Below are 9,396 nucleotides of genomic sequence, written 5' to 3'. Positions count from 1 at the left end.
CTATTCTAAGTAAGAAAGAATTTTTTTAGTTGTCTGAAATGATTTCATAATTTAACTTTTCAAAATTACATCATTTATTAGTTAATGTATACTGCATCTAGTTTTGCTTCTTATTTTTCAGTGAATAGACTAATTGAATTACCTAATAATATCATTTTTTTTTTTTTTAAATAATTTTCTCTCTATTTATTCTTCTAATTATTAAAATGCTTCTTATTCGTAAAATCTCACTTTTTTTCTTTGATATGCATAATAAAGTTAACGAATAAAGAGTTTAAATGAGAAAAGAGTTAAATTTTTATTTCAATAAAATTCAGCGAAAAGAAAAGCCGCATACAGTTACAGTTTTACAAGATGCGTCGAAAGAGAGACAAGGAGAGAGAGAGGAAGAGGAAAAGAGGAAGAAAGAGAGAAATGATTCTAACAATAGTATTTAGTATGAATGATAGGAAGTAATAATTAGAAATGAAATAATTAGATGTAGTAATAAGTATTCTATTTCTACATAAAAATTCCATTATTGGATGAATTGAAGTAACAATAGGGAATGGCTATATTATCTGTGAAATTATTTTAAAAAACAGAATGAAATTATCATTTTTTTTCCCAAAGTTTTTAGAGAGATTTTTTAGAAAAAAAAAAAATGGAAATAGTAATATGAGTGGTGAAAAAATACAATGAAAAAAACAGAATCAAAAAAAAAAAAACACAAATGGCGATATAAATGATATAATCCAACGATATTATCACTTTTTTTAAAAAAAAATAAAATTATGAAAATAGTTGATGCAAAAGATATAAAAAGTTGAAATCATGATGTAAATGATGTGAAAAATACAATATTTTTTCTCAACATTCTTTAAAAAATAGAAATAATGGTAAAGATGATATAAAAAATACAATAAAGTTATCACTTTCATTCAAAAAATTCTTTAAAAAAAATAAAAATAGTGATATCAATGATATAAAGAATTGAGTAATATAAGTAATTTGAGTGATAAAAATGGAATTATCAGTATAATTCACATTCATTTATTATCTTTTTTTTTAACTGTAGTTTTTGAAATAAAACGAATTGAAAGTAACTATTTATTGTAAGCTAAAAGAAATTCAATAATATTTACTTTAAGCTAATTTTTTACAAAGTTTACGAAGCTAGTTATAATATGATGATTCTGTGATTATTATTATTATCATATCACAACAATCACAGGAGCAATTATTTAATATTCAAACAAAGTTGGAAAATGTTCACGAAAATTATGACAAATGATTATGAAAATTATGAAAAGCTATTTCCCATAAATGATATGATATCATAAATGATTAAACTACAAAAGATGTTAATTAATTAACAGTTAATTAATATATGATATAACAATATCCCTAAATTTTTAAATTCCTAAACTATAACGGTATGCTATCACCACTAATGCATTACCTTAGCTAACAATCAGCAATAACTAGAAAATTCAATTAGCAATAATACCATTTTTTTTCTGAAAAGTAGTAATGCCATTTCAATTATTACTGAAAACTTATAACTCAAATAATACCACAAATTCAAGTTAAATATCAAATATGACAGCACTGCAAATTTTCCACGAAAAAAGTTCAATGTTTACTGGCATATGAATATTATGTTAACAAATCAAATGCCACTATTTTCCGGTTCAACAGTACTTGCCAAATATGAATAAATTCTTTTCACTATCTCAATGAGACGAATGCTTTTCATAGTGGTCTGATTGGTTAGCGTCATTGTTATGTAGCGAGGCGTTGTTGCGTTGAACTTTTTACATAGGTGAGATTTGAGTTCGGTGAGGGTTCTCGCGGTGCAGTAAATTTGGGTTTTCTGTTAAATTTCCGGGATACGGATGCTTTTGGGATTCCGAGGTAAAAACTCTTTTTGGGGTTTCAAGGTACAAATGCTTTTGGAATTCCTAGATAAAGATTTATCTGGAATTCTGAGGTATAGATGCTGCCAGATTTCCAAGGTAAAGAATGTTTCTGAATTTCCTAGGTAAAGACTTCTTTGGGATTCTAAGATATAGATACTGCTAGATTTTCGGGTAAATATGCTTTTGGAATTTCGAGATATAGATGGTATTAGAATTCTGAGATTTAGATACTTCTGGGTAATTGCAAGAGCCCATAAATATCTTCTTGCTGTGAGATTTTTGAGTGAATAATGTTAAAAGCCTTTGTAATGATCTAGAAGAGTAAGTGGCTGTGCCACGGTATCCTAACAAGAATCCTGATGAGGATTATAAATTTTTAGCGTGTATTGGGCGTTTTTCTCTACCATTTGTATAATTTCATGTTGCATTTCTTAGGCTAATTGATTATTTTTAGAAAAACTAGTCAAATAATAAAAATCAGTATGGCAAAATCAAAGAATCATACAAGTCATAATCAAAGTATGTTTACATTTTTATTTGTTTGGACCTGTAGCATTCTGCTAACGATGTTTTACATCATAAAATCATTTTGTCTATTATTACTGCGCATAACGTGTAACATTTTGAACGTTTTTACATATGTTTAGTTATGAATATCGTAAGATGTTCGGTTATGAATACAGTACGGATTATTTCAGATAGAAAAGATCACAGGAATGGTATTAAGAAACCGAAGAAACATCGTTTCATGTCCATGAAAGGAGTTGACCAGAAGTTTCTGCGGAATCTTCGATTTGCTAAGAAGCATAACAAGCGTCATCAGCATCAAAAGAAGGAATCTAAAGCTTAATACAGATTAATTTTATGATTGCTTGATTGTTTTTTTGTTATATACCAGTAAATTGTTAACAGCACTGTTTGCATATTGCGTTTTACACTAGTTGTACATGACATATTACTTGTAGAACTACTTTATTTCATAGGAAACAGTTTTATTATCTCATTTATTGGACATACTGCATTGCAAGACATTTACATGTCCATTTTACATTTAAATTTACATGTTAGTGGCACTTACGGTTACCCTTGAGACTCACCCAATTTTTATTAAAATTATACAGTTGGAGTTCAGGATTTTGGTGTTTTTGTAAATATTTCCGTAAGTTGTTAGTAACTTTTATAAAGATGAATGAGGAGTGCATTATTCGAAAATTGATAGCCGATGGAGATGGTGGTGGTGATGATCGTCGTTTTGCAACCATACTTGCATTACTGTTGAAATATTTTAAGGATTTCGAATCATCACAAAGGTTATCATTTCTGTGATAGTTGTGGGGATCTTTTGTTCCTTTATATGTGTAGTTTCAGAAGATTCTTGAAAAAATCTTTGTCACAATTCTAGGAGAGTTCGAGAAGGTTAAAAGAAGTGAAATTTGACAAGATGGAAACTTACATGATCGTGATTGTGCAGTTTTTAGCATTGTACCACGTATAATGAAAATGATGGAAGCAGCAGAAACTGCTATGAAAAAGCAAGCATTGATTTCTACAATGAATGAGCAACAGATACAGGAATACATCATGCTCACAAGTCATATAGGTAGTTCTATTTAACTTTTTTTTTTTCAAAGTTTATTAAATTAACTATTAAATCAAATATCATTAGAAATACCTAATTTTGTTGCATAAAACATTTCTTAGTGAATCAGCGGAGGTTGTTTGATTATCATTTTTCATAAATGATCACTTTATCATATGATCTATTATCACACATTCTTCTATAATTCAATTGAATATACAGCAAAATCCTTTCAATTTCCATAAAGCTGGAATGATAAATGAATCATTTTACTATACTTTTCAACTTTTGCTACTAAAGATTATTCACTTCAATTTGTAATTTTCTTTTATATTCATGGAGATTGGAAATAGCATAGCTAGTTTATGCATTGTATCTCTAAATTTTCACATCTTTGTTGATTGTTCCATACACAGCAGTATATAGCAACATTTTTGATACTATTTAATATCGAAAGAAAACGATTCAGTTCGCTATTATAATTTGCTATACTCAGTAAGGATTTTTAAATTATTATAGAACAAGAACTAATAAAAGAAAATCAAGAAAAATTCGCTGCAAAAAGGGAATTAGTTGTTGCGAAAGGGCAGCGAAAAAATAAAGAAGAATATGAATTATTGGCCAAAATGATTGAAAAAGTGCCGTCTAGATCAGAAAGCACCAGGTTTTTTCTTATTACTTTCTTATAAACGAAAAATTACTTTTCACTGAGTCATTTCGCAGAAGAAATTGAGATTTTGAAAGCAATTTACAAAAATATATCAATTTCACACCAATATTATGATATAAAACTTTCTCAGAGAATTAATATGTCATATTGGTATGAAAGTTTCAGTCCCACATTTGAAGACAAAATCCTAATGCTTAATGACCACTTTGTTTTCACCATATTTTACTAAAACCATTTAGTCTTTTTATGATTTAATGCTACAAAATTAATATAAAATCATTTCATGCTGGACAGAATTTATGCATTTCATTTGTTGTAGAGCAAAATTCTGTCAATTTTTCCATATCAAATATCAGCTTCAATAATATCTCACCTCTACTATAGACTTCGATAAAAGTAGACAATGATTTAGCTTAATAGTTGAATGTTTTTTAGTGCAAGAATTTTAACGTATATAGATGATACTGTATAATGAAACATTAGGAAATTCAATAGTATTTTCAAATTTGGTCCATCCATAAATTTCTTAATGTTAACATTTGAATTTATTGAAAGCAGTTTCATTTAATACAACTAATAAATACTTCATATGTTAAAATTGAAGGAAACTAGACCTAATCAAGAAGGAACTTGAGGAACTACATGAGAAGCAACGAAATTTAGAAACAAAGGTCTGTATATCGTTAATTTTCTATTGATGAATAGAATCAAATATTAATTAATAATGACTTCAGAAATATTTTAATATTTCTAAGCTGCAAAATTCTTTCGCCACAATCTTTTCATGTTTGTTCATATAAAATTATCCTCTCTTGCTAACAATAATGAACTATAATTTTGTTGGTTGCTTCAGTTGTTTGAAAATCAAAGTTTGCGTATTTAACAATAATGTAAACACGATTATTTCATATTATATCAGAACATTAAGTAAATTTTAGCTAGCGGAACGTCGCAATCATCTTCATTCTCTCAATATCATACTAACAAACTTCTGCAAATTTTTGAAAGGTATGCTTTTAGTTTAATGCATTAGATACTTATTTACCCTTCGTCCTCTTATACCTTTTTATACTCTTTCTCCTTAGGTCTTTGTTTATTTTCTATTGAAATTTCAAATAAAAACGTGCATTTGTAATTGCAGACGAAGAGAACGGTGAAATAATGAATAATGATGATGCTGTGGACGGCACAGGGACAGATGGTAAAAAGGAGAAAGCTTAATTTGATTTCAATTTGATATTGTACCAGATAGTTCATTTGATGGCGCTTTTAGCTTAATAGTGACACTAAGAAAAAAAAAAAGTCATGCATAAATGCAACAAATGTTTCAAGAAATATATTTTGCACCAATGTGGCAATGATAAACGTTCACATAAACGAATCGGAATCAGTAACAAGTTCCTTCATTTCTCAGGAAACAAAGGCATTTGAAAATTTCATGAAGTGACTTTAATTATTTAATTGTGGTACTGACAGATTCGCGTATAAAATACTGAAAAATGTGCGCTCCTAATTTCCGCTGCAGTGAACAACATCGAGAGAAAAAAGCCAAAAAATAAAAATAAATAACCGTGAATAAGAATGATGGAATCAGCATATGGCGTCTTTTCAACTGCAGAAAATCGCTTCTTAGAAAGTCTTCACCACTCAAGAGTGGGGAAAATTGCTGGTTAGTGCTACTTTTTCACAAACATTATAAAAAATATTTCATTTGCTTGAAAATTTTTTTCACTTAATTCTTACCCAAATAATTTTTCCACCGTTATGGATGTGAAATTCTTTTCCAGCGCTAGTTGCTTCCATTACTAAGATCTTAAATTGGAAAGGTATTTCTCTCAAAGACTAGAATTTGATTTGAAACATAAACAAATGAGGTGAAATGGTGTGTTATAAAAACAAACATCACACAGAAGATAATCTACATCAGAGAACATCTCGCTGGTTTTCCCTCCGCATTGCACCGCAATTTTCGTAGCTGCCCTGTTGATTTATATTTCTGAAGAAAATTCAACTGTTTCTGATTAAGAGCGCCCCGTCGATGTCTAAAAACAGTATTTTCATCATGCTGATTAACAGTAATGCTGATGTTGAATTTTATAGAAAGACCATTCATTTTTTCCCCTGTATTCAAAAAAAAAAGTTGAAAATTGAACTGTCAATATGAATACAATTCATAACATCAAGAATGTCATGTATTGTATAAGCAAAACACTATTTTATGAAATATTTAAAAAATCACACCACAGAACCAGAAATTTTTGTCAAGTCTTCCACAAAACTAAATATCAATTTCCGAACATGTCCCATTAAAGTTCTTATACTTTATATGAAGGAGTGGCACATACCGCCTGATGAGATCAACAGCATCTTCGTATTTCATACCAGCTTCCATAAGCGCAATAGCTACAAGCACTGGAGCTCGACCCAATCCTGCTACACAGTGCACAGCAATACATTGATTTGGATATAGTTTGAAACTTTCTTTTGCTAATGATAACCATTTAGTGATCAACTGAAAATGAATACGTTCACTGAACTATAAAAAAAAAATCTTAAAAAGTTTCAAACCTATCATTAAGTTCATAAATGCAATTTAATGAAATCACTATAAAAATTAATGATGTTTCCATGCTATGAATATGATTTATCGCATACGAGTTTATTTTTATTATAATTCAATTTAAATATTTTACCCTCCCTACCCTCTTCCTCCCCCACACCAAAAAAAAAAGTATAAAGAAAACTAGAACAAAAGAAAAAAAAAATCATTCAAAAATGATTAAATTATATTCTCGAATAGAAACCTCTTCCCTTTTATTGTGAGTGAAAAGTAACCTCAGGAGGTGGTGCGCTACCATCATCGAATTCCCAGTCGAGTACATCAATACCATTTACGATTAATGGCGTTGTCGCGTACGTTGGTTCACATACTCTAACTACTGCTCGAGCATTATGCTTTTCAAGCTCCTAAATTTTGGAAATGCTATCAAAAAAAATTTCCTTCCAAAATTCTAGTAAATTCAGCTCCCTAATCCTAACTTTTTCACTTGTGCAAATGAAGTGCAAATGAAACTAGCAAATTAGAAGCACTAATTAAAAAGAAAAAATTAATCATTTTCAACTGTTCAACTTTTTTTTTCGCTCACAATTACATTACAATGATATGTTACTCTATATATATAAATAAAAACTATTTTTTTTTTTTTAAGTGATAATTATGATTTACATTACGATGCATGAATAACATGCAATTCAAACATCTTGTCTCAACTGGAATATATCTTTTCATGAACATATCGATGCTACTCAATGGTAAAAAAATATTGTATCAATGCTGCATAAAATTAAATGAAGCAGTATTGGCATAATCACTTAAATGAAGATTTTGTACTTAAAATATCTGAGAAAAAGAATAACTTCAATGTAGGTGTTGATTGTTAAATCAGATGGTCGGTCAGTGATTAAAAACCTCATTCTGCCATACTGAATTTCACTAGGCGCTGGCTTAAAATATGCTGGAGTTGGTCTCCTGGCAGTTGATGATTCCATTCTCCTTTCTCCTGCTATCATAACTTAACAATTGGTACCAAACTGCTACTACACAAAAAGTGTTGTCTCTTTCTTCTCAAACTGTAAAGATAATAATTGTAATGAATTATGATAAACAATTAGTGAGGAATAAAAGAAACCGAAATGTAAGAATAAGAATTGTGACCGGAGTTGACGATTTGATAACATACAGTTTTATGTGATGAAATATAATCGAAAAAGTAAATTAAAATAAGGAGCGGTTTAGAACTATATATTCTTTCCTTGATTTTCTTCTTTTGTTTTTTTTGTTTTTCTAAAAGGAGAAAATCTCTGATTTATCTCATTTTGCTTCCTTTAATAATAATAATGCACCTTATTTTCGTTTCCACACACAGTTACCGAGTAAATGACTCCACCAGTAAATATACCTGAAAATAAAGCTGCACAGAACTGATAGGCTTAATGTCCACTTTCTTCCAGAGAAATAACATGTTCAATAGCAACGTCAACGAATTCACCATAAGAAAATGCATCTGAATGAGACTGCATTACCTGATGATAGCTGCAAAGACTATAAAATTATATATATATATATATATATATATATATAAAATTTTTGACATCATTGATATCTGAAATTTATGAGTTCTATAGCACAATCATTTTATAACTATTACATTAATGATATAATGTTTCTTAAGAAAAATTAATTCATAAAAAAAAAAGACTTTTGCGAATTAATTTTTAAATTCAGGAAAAGTTAAACTATCAAATACTAATTTCAATGTTTAATTTGGAAATTCTATATTTGCAAATTAACGAAAAAGTATCATAATGCAAATGTATATGTGATTTGTCAATTACAAAATAATAATATTATGAACAAGAATAAGAAAAAAAATCCATTACCAAAAGAAATCTCAAAAAAAAAAAAAAAAACAAAAGAATATCCAATATTTTCTTTCTTAGGATAGAAAAAGGAAAAAAAAAGTCTACAAAATAATGGTAGTAAATATTATACAAAATTAAATGCGTTGCGTAGCGTGACATGACGTGGCGTAACAATGAAATAATTCACATCCTGTATCACTGAACTTTTTTTTACATTTATGGAAAAATTTGTAAACGGCAGAGTACCTGCTAAATTCATCATCATTCAAATACTAAAAGTTACTCATGTGCTCATGTGAAAAATTTGAACTACGACAATAATATTAGAGGAAAAAGATATATATATATATATATATATACATACATACACACATATACATATATCATTACTGGTTAACGACGCTAAATTATCTCGGCAACACGCGACAAATCATTCCCCTCTATTGCTGTAATACTACAATATACTACAGCAGTACCATTTTTATATGCTATCAATGAAAGGAAAAGAGAGAGAGATGGAGAGGGAGAGAGAGAGGGAAAGAAGTGATAAAAATCATTAAAGATGAGGAAAGGATAAAAGAGAGAAAAAGAACGGATATTTAATTAATGTTTTGACCTTGATAGCAACATAAAACATGTAATCTTTAAGATTTATATTTTCTTCCTCGTCAACTGGTCATTTATTTGAAATGAAATAGCAAACTGTGAATGTAATATCAGTAATGACTATTCAAAAATATCAATTCCTCATAATGTTAATTGTTCCATAATGAAGCATTCAATCTGAATCTTCACACTTCATTAAGTCATACTTGCTAATGTAA

At 28.8% G+C, this 9,396-nt stretch overlaps 3 protein-coding genes across 3 annotated transcripts; 2 read left to right on the top strand and 1 right to left on the bottom strand.

The window, feature by feature from the left end:
* Positions 1–2,383: 2,383 nt before the first annotated feature.
* Positions 2,384–2,751, top strand: Bma-rpl-29 (60S ribosomal protein L29, putative; the record flags this gene model as incomplete). Its single annotated transcript, XM_001895246.2, has 2 exons — positions 2,384–2,420; positions 2,600–2,751. The coding sequence occupies 2 exons, from the start codon at positions 2,384–2,386 to the stop codon at positions 2,749–2,751; spliced, it is 189 nt and encodes a 62-aa protein (XP_001895281.2).
* Positions 2,752–3,086: 335 nt separating this feature from the next.
* On the top strand, positions 3,087–5,371 carry Bma-thoc-7 (IL5 receptor binding protein, putative; the record flags this gene model as incomplete). Its single annotated transcript, XM_001895245.2, has 6 exons — positions 3,087–3,211; positions 3,380–3,501; positions 4,000–4,144; positions 4,755–4,821; positions 5,089–5,158; positions 5,292–5,371. 6 exons carry the CDS (start codon positions 3,087–3,089, stop codon positions 5,369–5,371), a joined length of 609 nt encoding a protein of 202 aa, XP_001895280.1.
* Positions 5,372–6,068: 697 nt separating this feature from the next.
* On the bottom strand, positions 6,069–7,699 carry Bm5845 (Dual specificity protein phosphatase CDC14B, putative; the record flags this gene model as incomplete). Its single annotated transcript, XM_001895244.1, has 4 exons — positions 6,069–6,192; positions 6,496–6,662; positions 6,986–7,117; positions 7,568–7,699. The coding sequence occupies 4 exons, from the start codon at positions 7,697–7,699 to the stop codon at positions 6,069–6,071; spliced, it is 555 nt and encodes a 184-aa protein (XP_001895279.1).
* Between the last annotated feature and the right edge of the window lie 1,697 nt (positions 7,700–9,396).

The sequence above is a fragment of the Brugia malayi genome (assembly GCF_000002995.4).
Source record: "Brugia malayi strain FR3 genome assembly, contig: Bm_v4_ChrX_scaffold_001, whole genome shotgun sequence".
Taxonomy (NCBI): Eukaryota; Metazoa; Nematoda; class Chromadorea; order Rhabditida; family Onchocercidae; genus Brugia; species Brugia malayi.
Note: the sequence above shows the minus strand (reverse complement) of the source record. Positions and strands in the feature narration are given on the sequence as shown.